The 24675-nt window shown below is 47.7% G+C and overlaps 2 protein-coding genes across 2 annotated transcripts; one reads left to right on the plus strand and one right to left on the minus strand.

The window, feature by feature from the left end:
* Positions 1 to 2049: 2049 nt before the first annotated feature.
* Positions 2050 to 17987, minus strand: NHSL2 (NHS like 2). Its single transcript, XM_036304170.1, has 8 exons — positions 17933 to 17987; positions 17515 to 17670; positions 14582 to 14709; positions 14082 to 14277; positions 11876 to 12007; positions 8437 to 10752; positions 6851 to 6983; positions 2050 to 5744 (listed from the first exon to the last, which is right to left on the minus strand). Exons 1-8 carry the CDS (start codon positions 17985 to 17987, stop codon positions 5420 to 5422), a joined length of 3441 nt encoding a protein of 1146 aa, XP_036160063.1. The 3' UTR covers positions 2050 to 5419.
* RTL5 (retrotransposon Gag like 5) lies at positions 17686 to 21844 on the plus strand. Its single transcript, XM_036305076.1, is given in 7 exon segments — positions 17686 to 17708; positions 17876 to 18005; positions 18201 to 19131; positions 19134 to 19835; positions 19838 to 21372; positions 21610 to 21717; positions 21820 to 21844. Coding segments are annotated over 3 exon segments (1656 nt in total). The 5' UTR covers positions 17686 to 17708; positions 17876 to 18005; positions 18201 to 18218; the 3' UTR covers positions 19879 to 21372; positions 21610 to 21717; positions 21820 to 21844.
* Positions 21845 to 24675: the final 2831 nt, after the last annotated feature.

The following is a 24675-nucleotide window of genomic DNA, read 5'->3' on the forward strand; positions in this document are numbered from 1 at the left end:
TAACACTAAGCAACATATACCTGACCAACATGACAAAGTATATCACTTAGCCAGAGACTGATCACTCTGATGATAGCAGAAATGATGGGGAGGTTGGAATCATTTGGAGAGCCGTGGCTATAGTGATTCAGGGGCTTGAAGAAGTAACATCACTGGAATAGATGCTCGCATGCGCGCGCGCGCACACACACACACACACACAAACATCCCAGGGCTGCTTGTCCTGGGATTACGCTTTGATAGCCACTGGTTTAAATTTGGGGCTTTACTGAACAAAGTATATACCGATTTCACACAAACCATTACTTATGCAAGTTCTTTTTTCCTAAACATATGAAAAGCATCTCAAATGGGTGTCTATAACAATTTACTACTGTATTCCTCTATGAATCTGTTTCCAAGTATTCTAAAACTATTTCTTTAATGTCATTGTTTAAGTAATTATATTTTTTGCTGCCCTTTGACAAAAGCAGCTCTTTGTACCACTTTTCCCCTCTCTTGTCCTTTTAAATCCTTAATCACTTATAGATGGAATACACACAAAGGTTTTGGAGGGACTGGGTGCTGTGGTATAGATCTGGTCTCATTCTCACACCAAGCTGAAGTGATAGCACAAAACAGATGGCAGGAAGCAGAGGCTTGTGATCAATAAAGTTGTACCTCTAATAAGTTTAATAATCACCACCAATACTGGACAACTGATATTGATCAGACAATATTGGACAGTTTCACCTTTCACAAACAGGACACACCTTCACAAACTATTTAAATTCCTTTGTTGTTTTTACTCAAATGATAAATAGTATTAATTCCACTTGTGAGAAAATGTTAATGTACAATATGAATTATCTAGGCCTTTTCAGTGGCATTTGGTAGCATTTCTGAGAGTCTCTTGGTAGGAGCCATATTGAACAGCACTAGGTATCAGGAAGATTGAATCGATTACCAGTAATTTACTAAAATAATTCCAGAAGATTAAGGTATTTTCTATATTCTGGAGTTAGCTGTCAAGTAATTTGGCCTTTTGATGGTGAAAAAAACCCACACCACTTCTGCAACTAATTGATGCCTAAAATTCTACAGTAGAATTTCATTCCTTTGGCATAAGGCTTTTCCCCTGTTAAACTGCAAACGACCTTCAAAAGAGGTAGCATTAAGCCTTATAACCCCAAAGTAAAGAAATGTATTCCTTTCCTGAGAGCATGCTTTTCTTAACTAGGAAGAGAGCAAACTAGGAGGCACTCAGAAGAGTTGGTGCTGGGAAGCAAGGTCTGGGGAGAATGGAACAGAAAAAGCGAGGATTCCAAGGACAGACCTCCAACTCATTCACTCTTTTGCTGATGGGCTATCCTGTCAGCATTCCTTTCTAAAGTGGGCACTGACTTGCCACTTGGAGAAAATTACTTAGAAAGCAATCATGTTTCCTGATAATAATGAAGATTCTTTTATGTATAAGCATACGAAGATTTATAGCAGTGAAAAACAGATAGCAATAAAAACATCTGATACAACTTATAGCGAGTTACCCCCCAAATGAGAAGAACCATGCTTGTTCATTGGAAGAAGATAAAGTGATAATACTTTATGGAGTGCAAATCGCAGGGCCAGGACGAGGGTAAGGCACTTGCACAGCCCTGAGAGTGGGCACCTCCTTAAATTTTGCGCCCCAGGCGCCTCAGTCACCTCACTCTAGTCCTGGCTCTGGCAAATCATATTAAAGTGAAAGCTCACCACTGTGTTACAGACCTGGTGATAATGAAAGGCTGCAGTGGCGAGGAAAAGAGCACTGATCATGAACTCGTCTTTTTAGAGAATAGTTCATTTATGAGGACGAGGGCAGGTGCTTGGCCAGATCTGCTCAGACTGATGATACAGTGAGATAGCAACCCAATCCATGTTGTCTAGACTCTAGAGCAGCCGTGGGCAAACTACGGCCCGCGGGCCGGATCCGGCCTGTTTGAAATGAATAAAACTATTGAAAAAAAAGACCATACCCTTTTATGTAATGATGTTTACTTTGAATTTATATTAGTTCACACAAACACTCCATCCATGCTTTTGTTCCGGCCCTCCGGTCCAGTTTAAGAACCCATTGTGGCCCTCGAGTCAAAAAGTTTGCCCACCCCTGCTCTAGAGAGTTAGAATGGATGTCTGGTAAAATGCTTGTAGAATCTCATCTGTCTTTGTAGATTCAATGTAATGTCTCCAGATCAACTGCTCAATTTGTGGTCATTAAGCTAACATGAATTAATTTGCTGTCTTGCTCTTTTTTTTTTTTTAAAGGGCAAGCTGTCAGCTAGGGAAGCGAATTACAGGGGTTGCAGCTAAGGGACAAATTGAGGCCAGGTGGAAGGCCCAGGAGAGAAACTGAAGCAGACAAAGTTGAAGAGATACCAGTGAAGTTGCCTGTTATGTTGAGAATGACTTGCTCTCTATCCTCAACATCCATACCACAAATAAGTGCAAAGCACTCTTAGCTACCAACTAACCTCTCCTGGAGATGACTTCCTGCTCTCCTGATGGGACTGAAGTCAGTCTAGCAGAGCCACTTGCTGCTATAAGTTGGAACCAGAGGAAACAAAGGGGCAGAAACAACTTGAATTGTTAGTTGACCTCCTGGGGCCAACTTCATTTCACTTGCACCTCTTCTGTATTCCACCTTCAAAAATTGTTATTTTTCACACTAGTAATAGTGGCAGTAGTAGGTTCTCTGAAAGCCTTTCTGGAGGGGCTTTCAGCCTCCCTTCTCCCGTTTCAGCAGAGTAGGTGCAGAAGGCAGCAAATACCGTGGTATGCGCCTAGGTGGGAGAGAGAGTTGCTGTTACGATAATCAAGGGGGAGGAGAGAGGTTGAGTGTTAGGAGTAGAAAGATGTTCAGTGTTCTGTTCATCGATGACTGGTAGAAATAGTAGTTTGTTGTTGTTTTTTGGAACTAGGTCCACCTGTTATAAAACATTAAGTAAATATTTCCAGTCCTCAATGTTACCTCTGACCATAAAATCTTTGCCCCAAATGCTTTTGTGTTAATGGGAACACCACTGAGCATCTGAGTGCCAGAGTGATGATGTAGAAGATGTTCTAAAAAATCCAGGCATACAGATTATTGTAGAGGAAAGTAAGACACAATGTAATTGGAAAATATAAAGGTATCACAGCATTTAGCTTAAAATCTTTTGGGGAAACCACTAGAGATAGCAAGGTGAGGGGAGAGGCAAAACCCACTAGAAGTAGCAAACATGATGCTTCCAGAAAAATTAGCAGAAGTAACAAGTCCTAAACAATGTGAGTCTTATACTTGGCTTTAGAGTTCAGCTATTCATAATGGTTCTTAAGAAGGCCCTGGCTGTTCTTTACCTTTGTTAGGCAAAAGCACAAACTCTCCTTCATTTCCTTACAGAGCAAAATGTTTGCATCTTTTGGAATTCTGAGACTGGGACAGACAAGTGTGGCAATCATATATAAATTAAGGCTAGTAATGAATCTATTTTATTTCAGGTAAAACCCCTGAAATTTAGTCAGGTCCTTCTGTTATGTTGAGAATGACTTGCTCTCTATCATCAACATCCATACTACAAACCAAATAGTTTGAATTCTTTACAAAGCAGCTGGGATTTTGTTGTTTATTATATTAAGTGGCTTTGGTATAAATCAGGGGAAAGTGCTGATTTCAAGGGAGTGGGTGGGTCTGGCCTGTACTCAGAAGTCTAGAATTCAGACCTGTACCAACCAAGTGCCTAGGCCCAGGGCTTCTGTGTGAGAGGCTTAAGTCTTTTCAGCACACAGTGTGGTTTTTCAGCTGCTCTGTTCTCTGGAGTGTGGGCAGTTGTGCTAAGAGTTTGCTTCTTATTGGTGAGCAACACGATCTATCAAAATTAAGATCTGCTTGTCTCTGGGGCAGTTTCTGCATCCTCTAGGAAGTTGACCAATGAATCTGTTGGGGCAGGGCGTGAAGAAGTAAAGGGTAAGGGAACCCTCTTTGTGAGACAGACTACTATTTCATTTGACTTCTTTTCCCCTCCTTGGACAGTGGACGGTTACCTCTCCATTATTGCTCAACCAGTTTTCTTTGTTCAATTTTGGTCTGTTTTTCCCCCAACCTCCCAGAAACCAGACATATGAAAATCAAATGAATCATTGCTCTGGTTTTGATTAGAAAATTGAGCTGACAAGAAGAGTTAGTGCATATTAGCTTTGGGAGGGGGAGCGGTCAGGAGGAGTCACAATGATTGTTCTGGGGCTCCATCAGCATCCTATTTACCCAGCTCTTACCCTCTTTCCCCACATGGTTAACTAATTAGGCCTTTTTTGTATTATGGGCCAAAGCAACTTGCAAAGCTGCCTTTTAGATTCTGGATATATCCTTTTAGTTTATGCATTCTCAGTTCTGGACCATAGTAAGACTTGCTTTAAACAAAACCAACCAACCACAAACCACAATCTGAATTGAACGGTGGTGGGCAAGTTTACACTTACTTTCTCTACTCCTTGAGCCTTTGGTGATGCCATTAGTTCAGCTAATTACTTACTGTAATGAATTTTATATGCCAATGAAATGAGAGTTCTTTGAATGCAGCATAAGCTGGGCACAGATTTTAGCTATCATTGTTTAGCTTCAGACCCATAGAAGGGTCTGAAAGCATGCGTGCAAGTTACCTCAGATAGATCAGGGTGGACAAATGGCTGCCTTGTTTGTTGGCTGAGCTTGTTTCATTCAAAGTAACCAGGTTCTGACCTCTTCTAGCTAAGGGGTGTGTGTGGGGGAAGGGTCTGTATGTTATCGAACGTCATCACCCTGATCACCGTGTAGACAATCAAACTAAAAAAGGCATGAAGTTCAGGGCCAAGTAACATTCATATTTTGCACAAAAGCCATCCAATCAACTCATGCCGAAATAAGTGCACACCTGCAAACCCAGTGGAAGAGAGTTAAACTGTGGTTGAAGAGGCATCAGAGTCTTTCTGTTTCTCCACACAAGTCATTAAGGCCTCACCAAGGAAGTGAATAATCAGCAACGGCTCCCTATTTCCCCAGGTTTGACAGCCTCCAATCTGCTCTTACACTGTTCTCCTTAGTAATAGGAGCCAGGGATGGAGTAGCTGGTCATTCATTGAAAACATGCATGTGTGCCCTTGCATCTGAGAATTTCTTCTTGGTGCACACCATGGGCAGAAAATAAGAAGAAAATCTGTAGTCAATAATGGCAAGATTTTAAGTATGAAAACATAAAATGTCTGCGTATGATTAAAGTGCCTGATGATTTCTAGATAAAGTGGTCTCTCTCCTGCTGTCCGGAGTGTGAGTTTAAGTAAAAGAAATGTAGGCTTTTTTGTTATTTCCATGGTTTCTTTTTAGAACCCTTCCTCTTCCCCTTTTTATACTCAAGTTTAGTAACTGATCCCTACTTGCTCAACTCAGGGCTTAGGTACTGGGACTATCGGTGGTGTCATAGTCTTTTGAAAACTGTGCAATAATTCTCCGAGCAAGTGGATTAGTGGTCTTCAGCAGTTCTGCTGCTGAGGGGCGGGACCTTGGAGTTGCCTTACTGCCCTTCTTTTGTAGCAAGGCCTTGAAATCATCGTTTCTGCCAGCATCTAGGCTGATACTGCCGCTTGACCCTGCAGAGGCAGTTGACTCACTAATTGGAGAATCAGCTGTGTTCCTTATTGGTGAGTGGGAGCTTGGTCTGCTGCCTCCGGCAAAGGCCTCACCGGGCTCCTTCCAGCCAAGCAGCTTTCTTTTGGACCTAAATAAGAGAAGGTTTGCTTTGAGTGAATTCGTGTGGTGGACATTTCCTAATGCTTCATATAACTTCATGAATGCCAGTGACATGATCTGGGAACTTCTACGCAGCAGCCTTGCAAGCAATTATACTCACCAGCTTTCTCTCTCACCATTGAGTCCTTGGGCTCCCTTGTCTGGCCCCATCTCCCTTCACTTTCTTTTTCTTTTTTTAAAATATATTTTTATTGATTTCAGAGAGGAAGGGAGATGGAGAGAGAGAGAGAGAGAGAGAGAGAGAGAGAGAGAGAGAGAGAGAGAAACATCAATGATGAGAGAGAATCATTGATCGGCTGTCTCCCACACGCTCTTTACTACTGGGGATTGATCCTGCAACTGGGGCATGTGCCTGACTGGGAATCGAACTGTGACCTCCCGGTTCATAGGCTGACACTCAACCACTGAGTCATGCCAGCTGGGTGACCCTTCACTCTTCCCAATGCCTGCAGCTGGAGTCATTGGCCTGTGCCTGCAGGCTCAGTCCTGCCCAGGTTCTGGGACCCAAGAAGAATTTAAGGAGTCAAGGCTAGAAGCTCAGGGACTCTGAATCAAGGCAGCCTGGAAGCTGATCCTGCTCTGAACTGGTGCTCTAGCTCCAACAACTGGGTCTTTTCCAGTTTCCTCCCCACCAAGCCCTTGCTTTGTGTCCCGGTCCAATAACTGGGTCCCCATCCGGTCTCCCTTTGCCTAAGTTCTTGCTCTGATACTTGGCCTGATGCCCCACTTCACTTCTTGATCAGATTTTTTGGTACAAGGAATTCTATGAATGGTTAAATGTCTTATTGCAGACAAAGCTGTAGGAGAGCAGAGAGAGCCACAATAGGTCCTTTGGTTGCTAGGAGATGAGGGTCCTCTCTCTTGGCACCTGGTCCTCCCCTTCCCACCCCTCCTCCACTTCATCCAAAGATGTCAGTGAATTGGCGATGTGAGGCCCTTACTGCTTTCACATATGTGGGTATCTGGAGTTAAGTATCTAGTTTCAATTCTAATGGCTGCTTAGAGATAGCAGTTTGTCTTTTGGTATACAAAGTGAAGGTGATTACAATAGGAATTAAGGAAATTGGGCCAGACCTGTGTATCACAGTAAATAAATCTTCAGTTGTACGTGAAGCCACAAACACATCATCATCATCTTCTGCAATCCATTCAGCTGTTTTATCACTGATAACACTTTTTTCTTCAGTACTTGGTTCCATAATACTCCCTAGGTATAAGAACCAGAAGGAATTATTTTGACCACAATAGTGAGGATCAAGCACATTATCATCTGTATTTCATTTGATGTTCAAAGCAACTCTGTCCACCCATTTACTAATGGGCGCAGGACAGAGACTCTTAAGGTCTCCATTTTGCAAAGAACATGATGTTCAGAAGGTTAGTGATTTGGCCAAGGTGGACTCAGTGCTAAAGGTCAAGCCTAGGACTTTATTCTCTCATGCCTCTTCCATTACAATAGGTTGATTGAGCATTTTCTTATTTTAAATGTGTCATTTTTAAAGATCAAGGAACTGAGAGCAATTAAGCAATGACTCAGTCAATGGTGGGAGTGGGACTTGTCTGAATCTCAGAGGGAGCCTTTGGAGTTTAAGGACGAATATTCTAAAATTACCTTTGGCTTTGATTTGTTTGCATGTTTTAGTCACAATGACTTACTTTATGTTGAAAGTCCAAATCAGCTTAAAGAAGGCCAAAATATTTTGGTGTTAAGAGTTCAAAAAAGAGTGAGAAACATGGATGAATTTGGAGGACTTTATGCTAGGTGAAATAAACCAGTCACAGAAGGGCAAATGCTTCATGATTCCACTTATATGAGGTCCCTAGAGTAGTCAAATTCAGAGACTGAAAGAAGAATGGTGGTTGCCAGGGGCTGGAGGGATAGAGTGATGGAGAGTTAGTTTAATGGTTGTAAACTTCAGTTTTGCAAAATGAAAAGAGTTCTGGAGCTGGATGGTGGTGATGGTTGCTCAACATTGTCAATATAATTAACACCACTGAACTGTACACTTAAAAATGGTTAAGGTGGTAAATTTTGTTATGTGTATTTTGCCACAATGAAAACAAAAAGAGACAGGAACCCCCCCCCCCAAAAGATGAGAAATATTATCTAGCCTAGTCTTCTTGTTCCAGAAAGAGCTAACCATCCAAGAAAGTGAGCTCTATTTCCTCTTAAAAGCACTAAGAAAGTCTGCTGGTGGTAATATATTGCATTGCTTCAGAAGCCTGCAAGCCCACCTTGGCACTTGACCTCAGCCTGGGAGAATATGAGTCCCATGCCAGAAACTAAATTCAGTGTGGCTAGTCAAAAGTATTGTACAGTGAGGTAGAGAGTTCCTAGAGCAGGGGATACATGCCTGATTAGGTAAATGGGCTTCTAAGGTCCTAGGGTGCTAAGGCCTAGTTTAATTTCATTATCTCTGCACTGGGGGTTCCAGAGTAGGTTGCCTCAAACTGAGCTTTGGAGATCTACCCCTGGTTCAGTCCTGATCCCAAGAGCAGTGAGACCTATTTAGAGTAACCCAAACTCTCAAGAGGTGCCCCTACTAATTTGGTCATCTCAGAGTCAGGATCATGGGGCACTGGCTTCTGTCTCTGGCACTACATTCTCACCATCATCTCTCCTGGGATTGAAAGGAAAAGCCATCAGATAGTTTACTAACCTGAAGGGCTTGCCTCCCTTCCATCATCAGCCTGTGGGGTGGTAGTCGTCCTTGTTGTACCAGGTGATTGCAGGTGGTCGCCAGTTGGGGGACACTTGGCATCTTCTTCCAGGGTGATGATGGGGCTGACAGGCAGCCTTGGTTCAGCCACATAGGCCTCCATTTGAGCTGTGGGTGAGGTGAGAGGCAGGTATAACACACTGGGCTTTTTTGGTACAGGAGGTGGAATCTTGCTTTTCTTCTTCTCAGCTTGTTCCTGGCTCTGGAGGCTAATTCTTTCAGGCAGGGCTCTCACCTTAGAGCCCTCATCCTCTGTACTTCCCTGGGGAGGTTGCTGGTTTTCTGAGCAGAAAGCACCAGAGGAACTGGCAAAAGGTGTAAAAACAAGAGCTGAGGGTGCTGTTGACTCCCCTCGGCTTCTGGCCTCAGGGAAGCTAGAGGACTTTGGTTTCCTCACCACCGTGTAGATGTCTGGAGGGAATGGCCTCATGTATTGAATTGAGCTCTTAGGGGTTATAGCCAATGTAGGCGAAGTTAGTGGGTACTCCTCGGGGACAGATTGTGGTTTGTGGACCAAGCTTGGAGGCCTTCGAGCCAGTGGGGGTTTCTCAGCTATGGGAGGTTTCATCTTTCTCTCTAGCAAGGTGAAGACTTCTCCCGACTCCTCAGCATAGTCAGGGCTCTCAATGTCATCTTCTGGCTCAGACTTGCTTACTGACCTGAGGCGGACAGAACGTAGATCAGACTGAGTAACCATGGGCATGATTGGCTGGTTGGGGCCAGTTTTCTGGACCAACTTGGCCCCAAAATTTGTATCTGAGTGATGCCGGCTCACCTTGGTTTTGCTTCGTATGGAGATACTCATCCCAGACAGATCCAGGTAGGTAGAAGAGGTCAGTGGTAGGTCAAACGATAATCGTGACTTTGAAATTTTCTCCATTGGCGATGTTGGGGGCAGTGATGACTTCCTCTCGGGTACCACTGGACGTACCCGGACACTACCACTTGGAGGAGGCAAGTGGCCCAGCGTCAAGGACATGGAGACAGTGGGTGTTGGTGTCTCCGACTGGCTGGAGTATCCACTGGAGGGTGACATCAGCCCAGTGGGCCTTCCTGGAGAGGGTACCTCCCTAGCCTCTACCTCAATGGAGAGTTGGGAAGGTGTAGTAGCTCTGGAGATGGAAGGGGAGGCAAGAGACTCTGAGCTGCCCTGAACTTGGGTACACTCAATAACTGTGGTGCCAGTGGCAGTGCTGGAGCTGGACAAGGACTGGTAGGTGTCACCAGACTTCCAGTCAGTAAGATACCAGTGGTGGGAGAATTGTGTATCTTCTGGGTCTTTGAAGGTGGGCACAGCTGGGTGACCCTGGGATGAATGATGTCCTTGGTGTTCCAAGGAGAGGCAAAGGCTCCTGGGCCTCTGGTCCTTGGATAGTGCTGACCCACCTTCTGGCAAGAGGACTGGTTCATCTTTGACCAGTGAGACACTGCGCATTGGTGGGGAAGGCTTCTTTTTGGCCTTCTTGAGTGAGATACTCCTGGATCTCTGCCTTCTGTGGTGGGCCTCCTGCTGGGAACTAATGGAGGCAATGTTGTCAGCACTGTTACTGCCCTCAGAACTTGTACTGGCATAAGGCAAGGCACAGGCTTCATTGGACTTCTGCTCCTCATCGTAGTCCACATCTGTGGTGCCTGAATCTGTAGGTACAGACAGTGACCGCTCCCGGAACCTGCTGGCCCCACCTGGGCCTGTATCCAGCCTTGAGGTGCCACCAGTCAGAAGGCCAATCTTGAAGGGTCGCTCTGATACTTGCCTTTGTTGTGTAGGGTGTTCAGAGTAGCCAGCTGATCCACTGCATCCTGCTGGGTTATCACGAGTGACAAAGAGTGCAGCAGCCTCCTTAGGAACCAGAGGTGGCAATGTGTGCAGAGAGACCCATGAATTCCCAGAGGAAGGATTTTTTCCATTTTCATTGACTTGATTGCTCTGACTGGTGGCACTTGGAGTCATATAGGTGAAAGCATCTCCTTTCCACAAAGCAGAGAATGTAGATTCTGTTGGTCCATTGCAAGAACTGGAGACGCTATACACCATTCCCATGCTTTCCATGCCAGGAGGCTTGGTGCCACCACGCACCTGGAGAGGTTCGTCAGGATCACTAGAAGGCTTTCTCAGTACTGGTGAGGTGAGATTTGGGAAATGAGCTTCCTCACCAATGGCAACTCTTCCATGAACACCTTCTGGAACAGAATGACTGGGCTTGATGTCTGAGCTGGTAGAGCAAGCCAACCTGCCTGTGGGGCTGTTGCTGAGACCTGGAGGAGGGAAACACAGAACATTAGTGGTGCTGCCAGGGATCCCCCGGAAGCACCAAATTTTTGCCAAGAAGCATTTGCCAACAACTTGGACAGAATTCTTGGTTCTTCCTTTCCATCAATAGGAATGCGGGGGAAGTTGGGTCCTTGCCCATCATGACATGGTGAGTCACAGGGTGGCCTTGAATTATCCAGATGGCTGCCAAAGACTTTCTAGCTCTGATTATTCCTTTTGGAGATGAAGTGGCAGGTGGGACTACCTTGGGTTTTCGGGGCTTTCACCCCAGGCTCATGAAGGCATCACAGACCTCAGAGTTCATCTCTCCTGAGATGAAAGCAGAAGTTTTTGAACTACATAAAGGACAGCACTGTGTGACTTTCAGCCCGGATTTGGAGTAAGCCACCGTTGGAAAGCCCAGAGTCTGGTTGCATTTTTGGCACCTGACTCTTTTTAGCTTTGCAACATGAGATACTTAAGATAACCTACAGATGTGAGGCAACCATTCAGATGTTCAGAATCCCCCAAGATTTCTCATACACACAATTATTATTGCTCTATCATTATTATTATTGCGCCTTCTACTGCTATGATAATTTATAATAACAGTCACCCTTTGTTGACACATACTATGTACCAGGCACATGGTAGGCAAATTACATACAATGACTCTAATCCTCATGGCAACTCCCCACTCCACTAGGTGGCATCATTATCCCCAATTTATAGATGAAGAAGCTGAGGCTCAGAGAGGTTATATAACCTGGCCAAGGCCTGTGCTCTTTGGACAGCATTAATTTAACAGCATAATGGTTCTGCTAAGATGGTTCTTTAGTGATGCTTCCCCCCTTTACCTACTTGCCTAAGCAACATATATGGTTATATTCCAATTATAATGAGAAACAATGAATTTATAGCCTGGGAGACCTCTTCTTCATATTTGGTTGCTCTCCTTGACCAAAGGCCCTTGGCTATCTTTAATCACTACATTGGCTTTTTTCAAGATATCCAAAGCCCCATCCCCCAAATTATTCTTGTTCCCCATAACTGCAATACCACCGGGTGGCAGGACTGGTGGGAGAGAGCAAGGGGAATGGCCCAGGGAATCAGCTGTGGTGAGGTCACCTTGGTCTTGCTGTGAAAAGTTAGAGAATCCAATAATGGTCCGCCTCCGCCTCAGGGTGGACTTGGGGTTCACGGCTGTCTCTGTGTTAAACAAGGAGTGTCGCAAACTTGCATGTTTATCGAACTGCTGCCCTGTAGCCAAAATAAAGACACTTGGGTGCATCTTGGTTTCTGTTTACAGTACAGTGGAAATGGGCCTGAGGTAGAGAGAAGGGATGATGGCAGTAGCGATGAGCATGAATAGCATCCAGGCAGGTGGCCCTTCTTCCATATCCCTCCCAACATGGCCCCAGACACCCAGAGCCCCAAGGCACACATAGGCCACACCCAGGGTCACCTGTGAGTCTTAGGTAGCTGAGGGCCATGATTTTCAATCCTGACCACATATCAAAATAAACTGAGCAGTTTTTGAAATTCCAATACCTGAACCCCACCCCAGAATATTGAAGTCTTTGGGAGGAGGGCCCAGGTAGAAGCTATTTCTCAAACTTCCCAGGTAGTTGATTATTCAGATGTACAGCCTGGGGTGGGAACCACTGATTTAGAGAGACAGGTTCAGATTAGATATTGCTTGATTGTAATCTTTCCTTAAAGAAAGCCTTTAGCCTGGCTGGTGTGGTTCAGTGGTTGAGTGTTAGCTCATGAACAAGGAGGTCATGGTTTGATTCCTAGTCAAGGCATATGCCCGAGTTGCAGGCTCAATCCCCAGTGTGGGGCATGCAGGAGGCAGCAGATTGATGTTTCTCTCTCATGGATGTTTCTGTCTCTCCCTCCCTCTCCCTTCCTCTCTCTAAAATCAATAAAAATATATTTAAAAAAGAAGCCTTAACGTGGGCCAGAGGACAGTGTCTCCCAGAAGCTGTCTTGCCTCCCCCCTTCATCTAGGAAGCAGCCTGATAGTCTGTCCTCCAGCCACCTTTGATTACATTTTGTCAAAGTTCGCCCCTGGGCAGTGACTGAGATCTATTTCTCTTAAAGCACCGGGTCAGTCTTTGTTCCTGAGGAACTGCTGGGACAGGGGCAGGGTGAGACAGAGGGTGAGTATGTTGCTCCACTCACTGTCTCTCATTCAACAGCTGGCTAACCAAACCCTCCCCTCTCAGCCTCACAGCTGCATATGGCACCCCCCTCCCACAAGTGACTACATGGGCAAAGCTCAGGGCCAGCCTTAATGAGAGTAAGATATGTTTAGAAATAAAGTGCCCACCATCACTTTGTGAATCTCTTCTCTCCACCCCCACTCCTCTTAGTACGTCTCCCTAGGTTGTGGGCTCTATTTTCTGCCTCTAATTTCCCGAGATGACACCAATGGTGCTGGATGGCCCCATATACAGAAAGCATCACCACATGTGGCCAGAGGTGTCCTCATCATCTTCATCAACTTTTCCCAGCATACCACAAGCCAATGTTGGCTCACAGGATGCCTCTGGTCCCTTTGGGTCATGAAGTCTTGATTTAATTGGGTTGCTGGCCCTATCTCCTTCTGAAATGACCAAGCCTCCTCCTCTTCCACTTACAGCCAATGGAATGTGGAGCACGAATTAATAAGGTGTGTGGTACAAGTGTCACATGTTCCCAAAGCCACGTCCAACTAAGCTACATACATTATTTTCTCCACTTTTGAGATAGTACTGGCCCCCTTTTGGCTTTTTGGGCCTTGGTCCCTTTCTGTTACTTCCCTTCCTAAACACTTACCACGCGCGAGTTGAGGAGACCCATCTCACTAGAAGACGAGTGTCCACTTAAAGTGCCATCAGGCCCATGGTCTGCGTCCTGGGTATGAGCCTCCCTTTTATCATCAGCACTCTGAACCCCACACTTTCCCTCAGACTCCTATCCAAACATGGCTTCTGGCAAAGAAGTTTCCTTTCCCCAATCCAAACATAACTCACAAACTTTAAATATCCATGGATGCTCCAAAGAGCACACAAGTTCATAAAGTTTCAGAGTTTTCTTTAAGAACATTTTGTTTGCTATAAGATGGTCTCAGTTAGTGTGGAAGTGCTAGTAGAGTGAAGAAAGAGCAGCCATAGCCCCATCTTCTGCATGCCTCCATTCCCTGGCAAGAGCCATGACTTTGACAGTACAGGGTGAGCCAGTAGCAGAGAAAGTCTTGCTCCCTCCCCCAGCATCTAGTGCATTTGGAGAGGATGGTCTGTAGTTGGCATGGAGGGAAGCAAACAGAGGTGGTGCTAAGCAACTCTACCAGAGATGTTGATGGGCACAATGTCAGAGTGCGTGGAGCAAGGCTGAAGCCACCGCTTCTCCTCTAGGATGGGCAGAGGGAAGGGGGTATTCCAGGCAACTTGCTTGTCGGCTGTGGTAGACAGGCTCAGGGAGGCCTCAGGGGCCCTCACACCCTGGGTGGTAGTCTCATCCTCGCTCAGCTGCTGTTTTGTAGGCTGTTGGGAAAGAAGGTGATGGGAAGGGTGTACTCCTGACTAGAGATGAGCCATGCCCACAAGATGGCTGTCTAGGCAGGCCGGTTGGAGGCTTCATCTGGGAGGCAGGAGAACATGGACAGGCTGCCAGGCCAGACACCTACTGTGCAAGACCCATCTGGGCTGGACCTCAGGGTAGCTCTGCTGGTGAGCAGAGGTGAGCAGCAGTATCCAGTGGATAATGTAAGCAGCTCAAGATCCCCTGTCGATGGGTGCAGGGCGAGCTCTGCACTGGCTCTCCCAGGCAGGGGAAGATGCAACTCACCATCAATACAAACTCCAGACGCCTGGCAGACTGGGGCCTTGGGCTGGGAGTGGGCTCAGGGGCCTCATCAGCAGAGCGGAAGGTCTGCCCCAGCAGTCTGGCCTCTGAGTACTGCTCCTCATATTCTTCTGAAAAACAGCACAGTGGATACAAACTCTAGGGGGCCATGGTCAGGTGCCGGGCAGGGGAGGGATCATGAGCCAGGGCTCCTGCTCTAGCTGCCAGGCCTGACTTGCCCTATTTCTTTAGGATATGTCCTGGCCTCTGAGCCTCTGGATTCAGAAATGGAAAAATGCCTACTTCCTGGGACTATGAGAGCCGAAGAGAAAAGAGAATCAAGAAATTTGAGTTGTGGTGGTTCTGGGACTAAGCCCGTGAGTCTGTGGTCCACTCCTTAAGTGCTCAACTTGGAGTGGAGGCTCAGGGTGCAGACACCTTTTGCTACTTTATGCTGCAAGGCCCTCTCTTTAAAGCTCTCCAGTTCTTCAGGTTTTCTGCAACCCTAGCTGGGAAAAGACCTGGGTGAAGCACAAGGAGATTTGTATTGGGAAGTCCAACATGGGGTGCTCCCTTGAATGTCAAGAACTCTTACTCAAGCCTCCAAGGGCCTGGCTTCCTGCATCTTAGTCCCACTGCAGGTGGTGACAGGTCCAGGGGAGTGTAGGTGAAGGAGAGGAAAGGGAAGAAGTGGCATAGAAAGAAGGAGAATTTCAGGGGCATCATCAGGGAATAAGAAGGATGCATAAGATTTGAATTGGTTTCATTTAACTGATGAATTCGAATGAAGGGAAAGAATCCAACGAAATGAAGGAAGTGAGAGTAAGGAATCAACAGGCAGGACTCTATGCATATTTGAGCAAAGACTTTAAGAATTACAACTTGGAGTCAGGAGGGTCCTCAAAGGTTCTCTGGTCCAACATCCCATTCTGGGCTCAGACTTCCTCCTCAGCAGCCCTTTAACGTGTATCTTCAGCCTCTGCACACACTTGCAGAGGAGGGAGCAGCCCTCTTCCCAAGGCCTCCGATTCCATCCAAGGACAGTTGGGGCTGTCAGGTGTCAGGAAAGTTTTTCCTTATCTTACGGTGAAATCTGCTTCCCTCTGGATTCCTCCCCCAGTCCTAACTGTCCACGGAGGCACCACAGAACACACTGACTCTTTTCCTGCATGGTAGCTCCTCTCTTATCTGAACACAAGGCTCATGGTGTCCCTTGGTATCTTGCTTCTCTAAGGTAAGCACTGCCCTGGCAAGGAGGTGGGGATTATGGCTGTAGTCCAGTTGGGTGGCCGTGTGCCACTTTCTATTCTCCACCAGTATTAATCTTCATTGGCATGAATAAACGAGAGCTGATAAGATGATTTTTTCATATTTAACGGTCACTCAAGAAATGTCTATTGAGCACCTCTTGGGGATCCAGCCCTGTGCCAGGTGCTTCTGGAAACCCAAAAGACATGGTTCTTTATGCTGACAAGCTCAGTCTGGCCAGGTGGACAAAATATATACCCAGGACTAGTAGATGAAAGAGTAAATGAATGAACAAATGCAAGGAAAAGCAGTTCAGAACTATAAAAATCCTCTTGAACAGGATGGTACAAAGTGCCTCATATGCGTGCTTATGGAGGGAATGGTGCAAAGTGCAGAACTCATGTGAAAGGTTTTCTTAGAGGAGGCAAGAATAGAACTTTAAAGAAAGTATAATGATTGGAGTGGGGAAGAGGGAGGAGGTCTTCTAGGTTTAGAAAAGAGGTCTGAATGGGATGTGAGGGCTGAAAGGGGGTATGGAGCCTGTGACTTAGCACTTAATTTTTATTTGTATTATTTTATTGAGTTATAACTTACCAACAGTAAAGTGTACAGATTTGTATATGGTTCAGTGAACTTGGATATATGCATGCCCCTTGTAATCTCCACCCAGGTATTTGCAGCTCGCCAATAGTCTCTCTCATAGACCTGAGCTTTAATACTTTTGCCACTTACATTGGATAAATCCGTCTGGTAAATGTGTATTTTTTTCATATTGTAAGGTCTTATCAGGGACCACCTTATTTTTTTCATATCAACTTTAATATTGTGCTTAGCTCAGCCCATGTTCCAAAGGACATGTACCAGGAGTTGATGTTGCATCTCATCAGGGTCTCTCCAGCAGCAAGACGCTCTTGCTAAGCCCTATTTTTAGTTCTCACAAAACTGTGCCATGTAGGGAATTGGAATTCCCACTTTAAAGATGACTTATGTGAAGCTCAGAAAGGGTGGATATCTGCATACGGTCACACAGCTAAGTAGGTGTGTGAATGGAATTATATTCTAGCTCTGTTTTCCAAGTCTGTGTTTTCTCCATCTGCCTAGTGGGTGCAGTCTGACTGCTCAGGCACCCTGACTGGGCTGCTTCTCTGGGTCTGTGGACCCAGTTTTGCACACTATATGCTCAAAGACAGTGAGAATTCGGGGTGAAGTGAGCGCTGGGTGCTGTGTACTGGACTTGCTTTGGTGAAGCAGTAGCTACCCAGAAGATACGTGGACGAGGTTAATGTAAGAGTAGAATGAGTGAATCCCAGAGGGAGACTCTGCAGGTGCCAGGATTCCAAAGGCATGGGTGATGTAGCAAGGGAATGTCTGGGAGGTATGTGGGCCACATTGTGGGAGTCTCTCACCCAGCTGTCTTTGGAAATAAATGGTTTGACCATTTGCCCTGTCTCAGTTTCTGTCCTCTTTTCGCCCATGGGCTACTGAGCTAAAAAAAAAAAAAAAAAAAAGGTGGTGGTGGTGATTTAGAGTCTGGAAGGTGACAGATGGAAAATGTGTGTTTTGTTTTACAATGGGTTTTAAACTTTTTTTCTTTCTCGCTGGTCCCTGTACTCTTTCTTCAATGCCTCCCTCCAGCAGCTGCGTATCTGGCCTGTGGGTCCAGACGAAGCCCCACACCCTCTCGGTACCTTGCAACAGGCTCTGGAGATTAAGCTGCGCCTCTCGAAGCAGCTCCTCTACACTCGGGGGCCTGCCTGAGGAGAGGAACACGTTCACTGGCTGTCGCCATGACGACCTCGAGTGGGCAGTCGCTGTCGCATTTTCCCGACTCGAGTTAGCTGCAGCTAGGGAAGGAGAGAGTCAGTGAGAGGCGCAGCCCAGGGTGGGCGAGGCGGCCACTGGGCGCCCACGGTGCCCGAAGTCCCGCCCCTGTCGGTGGGAGCGGCGGGGCGGGGGGTGGGGGGGAGCGGGAGGAGGGGAGAAGAGGGGCGGGGCGAGGCTGCACTTAAAAGCAGGGATCAGGCAGCCGCAACATTTTTTCCTCGACAGATCGAGCCGCAGTCTACTCCTTCCAGAGCCGCTGGGGTGCCGCCGAGTGCTGCTGACTCGCCGCCTGCGACCTCCGCTCGGCGCCTCTGGGCTCCTGCCGCTGTCCGCCCATTCCGGTCCCCTGGACCAGGTAACGCGCCCCAGGCCCCGCCGCCAGGCCTTGCGCCCCGCAGCGCCCGCCCACCCGCCAGCCGTGCTCGCCCCGGTGGGTGTGGCTCGGCCTACCCCGCACCCACGGCTCCCTTCCCGTGCCCCTCCGCATTTCGGCCTCCCTTCCGAGTGCCTAGCTCTCTAACCCGCATCCCTACCCCGTCCGCGGACCCAGGACCCCGGGCGAGTCCAGATGTCCGAGGCGTCAGGAAACCTCAATAGCCTACGCATGGCGAACGTGGCCCTGCGAGAAGAATTAAATGCCCTTCACGGGGAGAATGCCAATTTGGGCCTTCAGCTCGGAAGAGCCCTGGCTGAGGTGAATTCCTTGCGGGGCAATGTCTCCAGCTTTGTGCGCTGGCCAGTGCCGGTCCTAGCGGAGGAGAACTTTGAGTTCCCGCTCAGCGAGATAGACTCCGAGCCCGAGGGCGAACTGCCCTTCATGTGCTGGCCTCCCCCACGCACGGAGCCCGAGCGCGCCTCAGAGGAGCTGTTGGTCAACGCCATCCAGGACTGCGGCACCTCAGAAGGCCAGGTCGACCCTCCCCCGCAGCCCAGCCCGCCCCCGCCAGCGCCGGTGCTGCCCCTGCCCGCCTCCAAGGAACTGCCCCCGCAGCCTCCTATGCCGCCTCTGGAGTGGCCTGAGCTAGAGCCCTTTTCAGGCGACCCGGTCTACCTGCCGGAATTCCTGATGCGGCTAGAGACCTTCATAGCCGACCAGGAGGATCATTTCCCTGGGGGTGCTGAGCAGGTGGCCTTTCTGATTTCCTTTTTCACTGGTGACACCAAGGACTGGGCCATCTCAGTCACCCAGGAAGGAAGCCCCCTGCATGCCAACATCCCGCGCTTCCTGGATGAAATCCGTAAGAAATTCTATGGCCCCATCCCCCCAAGTGTGGCGAAAAAGGCCATCCGCAAGCTTACGCAGGGAAACTGTACCCTAGGCAGCTATGCAGATGCTTTTCAGCTCCTGGCCCAATTCTTATCTTGGGATGACTGCCGCCTTCAAAACCAGTTCCTCAAAGGCCTTTCAGAATTCTTCCGCAAGGAGCTCTTATGGTCAACTCAAATGGCCGACCTGGATGAGCTGATTCTTGAATGTGTGGAGATAGAAAAGTGCGTGTCCCTAAGCCAATCCCACTCCCTGGGGTTCGCAATATCTTCTTCCCTTTTGCTGCAGACCCTAATGTCGAGGGCAGTGGAGAAGAGCGCTACAGTGAGGATGAAGATGCAGAGGTGCACAGGCGCAGGCTTCACAAGGACCAGCGGAGGTATGTGAGAGCTATTCAGCAAGAGATGAGGGAGCAGGAGGAAAAGAGGAAAAAGGAGATGAGGAAGGAGGAGGAGATATAACAGAACCAGGAGGAGGACAACGACAATGAAGACGAGATCGTGGTGGATGATACAGATGAGAAAGAGGAAGAAATGAGGAAGAATAATGAGGGTGAGAAAAAGGATGAGGATAAGGGCCAGGAACCAGGGCAGGAGCCAGAGCAGGAGCCAGAACCCGAGGAAGAGACAGAGGATGAGGCCCAGGATGATGACCTAGATGAGTTCATGGACGTGATGCCGACCTATGCCAATGCTTCATCCCAGACTTCTGGCTTCTATTATGAAAATTTCCTAGATACATCACCTCCCATAATACAGGCCAGCAGACGGAGGAACCAGAATCGAGTCCCACTGCTGGAGGGCCTTCCAGGTACCAATTCACCCTTCTATAGTTCACCACCACTGATTCGCAGGGCAGGTCGGTTGGTGCAACGCCAAACTCGAAGGCGGCCCCCAGTACTATTCCGCCTCACTCCAAGACAGGAGGCCATCGGGCTGCACGTGGCCGAATTCGCGTGTGAGTGCTGGGGGAGATGGCCACCCAGAACACACCCTTCCACTGCGCCCCCTCTACTTGCTATTGCTGCCACACCTTGCCCCCTTTTCTGACTAGTACTTAAGGGAGTTCCAGACCTGAAGAACCTGAAGAAGGCCTGTAGAACTCCAGACCATCTTGCAGCCATGACCACTTGGGAAAGGAGGGCTCAGCAATAGCTGTCCTCTTGACTGTGCACTCTGCTCAGTCCTACCACAAGCTAGTGAGCAGGTTTCTGGGCCTATTCCCGTAAATGAACTGGTCATCCCCTTGCATTTCCCCTCTAATTGTTCCTAACCCTGTGTTCTATGATTTTATCAACTCTGACTGGCTCACCAGAGCTTTACCCAATACCTCAATAATCTGCCCCAATAAGTGAAAGGATGGGCTACACTGAACTCCTGAGGACATTTACTAGATATAATCAACAGAGAGCAGGATGGGATCCATAAATGTGCCTAGAAGCTTACACTTGGTTCATCCTCCAGCAGAAGGGCCCAAAGAGGACCCTACATGTAGTCTAGTGAGGGTGGGCAAAGCTACTTGTCAAATGGACATTTCACTGAGGTTTGTCCTTGGTGGCTGAGCAAGCTAGTTCAACCTTCCCTCAGACTACTGTATCAGGGTCTTTGGACAAGCTCACCAAATCTGGGGCCCTTTCTTCTTACCACACTGCCCTCCCAGGCATCCCTGGTGGACAGAACTCAGTGTTACCCCTTTCCTTGGTGTTGCCTGGAAAATGGGGGAGGAGGAAGAAGAGGAGAAAAAAGCAGCAACAACTCAGTTTGACATTGTGAGGAGTGACTCTTTCCTTAGGGATGGTGGTCTCCTCCCCAGGCCAGGTCTTGGACTGCAACCCCCAGCCAAAGGTCTTTGCAGGAGACTTGCCATCTTTGGGGGTTCATAGAAGGCCTAACTGGCCTTTCCTTCCCGGACTACCAATGACAGAGAGGGCCCAAGGCCTGCTCTTTAACTTCAACTTAAAGGATTCCATAGTTCTCAGAAGAGAGAGGAAGTTTCTCTCTACAGAGACTGTATCCTGTCAGCCAGGCCATCCTCACGTCTCTCACATGGGGGGCAAGCCATAGCCTGAAGCTGGGCTTCAATTAGATGGTAAGGCTGGAGAGGGTGACTGCCGACTGCCTCCTAGTAACTCCTGGGACTTCTGGGTACAAACCTAGGGACCCTTATAAAAAGTCCTGCTGCTTGCCATGGGTCCAGAAACTATGTCACTGGCCACAGAATTCTAGGCAAATCCACTGTTGGCCTGAACTGCCCTTGACACTGAGCTGGGCAAGCACAATCAAAGTGTCTGTAGTCAGAAGGAATAGAGCAGAGTAAATCAAGCCTCTGTTCCTCACTGGAGTCTGGTAGATAGCCTCATCCCAGCCTTAGGATTTTGAGCTTGGAAGAGGAAGGAGCTGGAGGATGACCAGTTCGCTGGCTGGTTGCTGGTGAGGTCTCTACTCATCAGCAGAAGGTAAGAAGCCGTTTTGTTTATCATAAATTTCTCAGCCTGGGGACCAGGGGAGCCAGGTTCTTATAACCTGTTGCTACCTTTTAAAAAGGCTTCCTCCGCCTCCAAAGAGAAAAGTAATGCATAATCATTATAGAAAATGTAGAAAATAGAGAAAACTATAAGGACAAAAAAAAAAATCCCAAACATTCAGAACCCCACCACACAGATGCAAGTACTATTTGCTGCCTTTCTTTCTAGTGTGTTTTCAGTATGTCTTTTCAAAGCGGAGATCATCCTGCAAGCTCATAATCAGGATTTAAAACGGCTGCCACCTATGCAGTCAGTCATGCACACTGAATAATTGAGGTATTCTCCTAATTCATTGGATATTTCAGTAACCTGGTTTTCCCCATCCCCACCAGTGCAGGAGTGAACAACACTGTAAAGAAAATTTTGTCTGTTTTTCAGCTATTTCCTCAGGAGAGAGTTCCAGAAGGGGAATTACTGTTCTTCGAGGCTGTGGACCCTGTTTGCTGATGGTCAACACAATGGCCCTTCTGCTCATGTCCCTGCCAGAGAAGTGCAAAGGACAGGTGCCTTACATCCCCACCTCCAGGGACGACTCAGCACAGGCTGTGACTGTTCCTATGGTGCTTCTCACCCTGAGACCTTGTAGCCTTAGCCGGGGAAAGAGTGGGTGAGCAGTGAGCTGGTTCCTGGGCCTCTGAAGGCAAGGGGACCCGGGTTACCCTTTGACCCTCTTCCCCCCTTTCCCAGATCTTTAATGTTTGTTGTGATGTGATAGCCACAAGAACTGTAAGAGAAACTATGGGTTATGGGCACTTTCTTGGGTTGAAAGCGGGGTGGGGGAAAACGCATGCAGGGGTATGAAAGCAGCCCAAGGATTCCCAGAGACTCGGGAGAAAATGGGTTGGAAATAAATGTGTTATTGTTGCATTACTGTGTTGTGAAGATAAGAAATCATTCTATATGCTAAAGCTTTCTCCTCAATAAAAATATAAAGGGTGTGTAAAGACAGTGACTGTCTGGGTTATTGAGCAAGCATAGGTGGGTACCCAGAGGCATCAGGCACTTACCAGACACCTTGCCTGAAACAACCCTATCCTAAAGCCTTGAAATCCTTAGATGAGGAAACTATGGCCTAGTGAAGCTCAAGGGACCTTTCTACAGTCCTCTGCATTTGTATCGGAAGGAGGTGGAGGGACTAGGCATCTTGAAAAATAGCATTAGTTCTCCACTAACTGGGATATAAACCAGCTGTACCATCCTATAACAGTGTCCCCCATCTCTCTCCCTCTCTCTCTCTCTCTCTCTCCCTCTCTCTCTCTCTCTCTCTCTCTCTCTCTCTCACACACACACACACACACACACACACACACACACACACACACAAACACACACACACGGGCCCTGGGGAGGGAGGCCAAGCAGGGTGAGGCAGGCAGGAGGGCCTTTCCACTTTTGGGCACTAGGTGGTGCTATGTGACACCAGTAAACTAGCAGGTGCAGTTTTTAAACAGCCCCACAGTACACACAGAGACCCTCCCAGCAAGATTTCACTGCCCTCATAGCATGTGGGTCAGAAGAAACTGAACCCCATTCTTGGATTTGCTCAAGTTTTCCAGCCATGAATTGGAAATTTATTTTCTGGTACAATGGGTGGGAAGGTTTATTGGGCCCCCTACTAAGTACAAGTGCTGAGCCACACACTTGATTATCCATTATCCCAGTTCATTTACCCTCATTTTAGAGATGAGGAAACAGGCTTAAGAGAAGTCACTGGCCCAAGGTTTATAGCTGGTAAGTGGCTCTTTCTCAGCCCCGCAGCTGCCCAGTAGTCAGCTCCTCTCTGCCTCCACTCACAGGTTCTACTGTCTTCCGGGTCTGCCCCATTCTGCCCACCTTCCCTCCAGATGAAAGAACTGCAGCAAGATACAAAGCCCAGTTTCAGAGGCACATTGACTTTGCTCCTTTCAGGGGAAGGAAGGAAGAAAGGACAGAAGGAAGGGAGGGAGGCAACCAGTGCGTTTCTGACCATGTGCCACTTTCACCAACATCATCTCATTTCGTTCCCACAACAACTCAATTAGGCAGGTGTCTCCTTTTAGAGCTGAGAGACTTGGATCTTAGAGATATTAGGTTCCACAGTGGACTCAGGTCTGTGTGACTTCCAAACTCACAGTCTTTCAACTCTAATCCACCATGCTATTTCCCAGGAAGCCCCTGATGAGCTCAAGCCTTAACCTGACTAGATTCTGGGCCTTTGCCCAAGCAACAAGAGCTGCATCAGGTGCATGATCTCTGGAGGCTCTGGGAGAACCAGCCAGGTGGCAGTTATGTGCTGCAGAGAAGGGTAGGCAGTGGTAGTACCAAGTTTGTGGTGATGAGTTTGCATGAGTGTGTGGCTGACTGTCCTCTGGGGAGGTACAAGGTTGTGGGGCCTGAGCTGCATTGTGAGCACTGGGGCTTCCTGTTCTGCTTCTGGTATCAGATAAGGTCTCCAGCACCCCTGGAGTTTCTCATGTTCATTGCTGGCAGGGATCAGTGACCCCAGATTGTCTCATGGCCCATCAGATCAGGTGGGGGAAAGTAAGAAGAGTAGGGTGAGCCTTGTCCAACCCTGCTGGAAGCCCTATGAGTATAGGGAACAGGGTCTTGGATTCTAGTCTGGCCCTGCCACTGACTCCCATTCCTACTCAGACCACAGTCACTGCTGGATCCCTGGGGCATAGCACATGGCTGTGTACACAGTAGGCTCTCAACCCTAGTTTGGTACATAAATGAATAAGTGAGTGAATAAGTTGGCTGCTGAATGAAAACCTAGAGGTTGCCTGCTAAGGGCATCTGCAGATCATATGAAGCCTGGAGGACTGGAGGCTCTGCTCCAAAATGGAATCACAATTCTAATCTCCATAACCTGGAAGGATGTGCTGATATGACCTTTGCCAGGTGCACATGTGAGATCTTGCAGTCAGGTTCAGAAACCAACTGCAGGAGACTGAGTGGGGAAGATGAGTCTTGGAAGAAACTTGTGGAAAAAGAAATCTGAGAACTTCAGTTGATGGGACTCAAGATGAATCAGCAGACAGGGTGCCAGAAATGCCAATGCCTTCCTGGGCTGCTGCAGCAGAATGGGTGGGGGAGGGTGTCCAAGAGATGGGCAGGCCTTGCTTGTGGTCCAGGGCAGCCAATGGAAGGTGATCAGGTTGCACCTCACAGAAACCTTTTTGCATGCCAGGAGTAAGGAAATATTAGAATAAAGGAAAAGGAGAAGGAAGAAAAGAATAGGGGCAGTAGAAGAAT

Source organism: Myotis myotis, unplaced genomic scaffold, assembly GCF_014108235.1.
Source record: "Myotis myotis isolate mMyoMyo1 unplaced genomic scaffold, mMyoMyo1.p scaffold_m19_p_4, whole genome shotgun sequence".
Classification (NCBI taxonomy): domain Eukaryota; kingdom Metazoa; phylum Chordata; class Mammalia; order Chiroptera; family Vespertilionidae; genus Myotis; species Myotis myotis.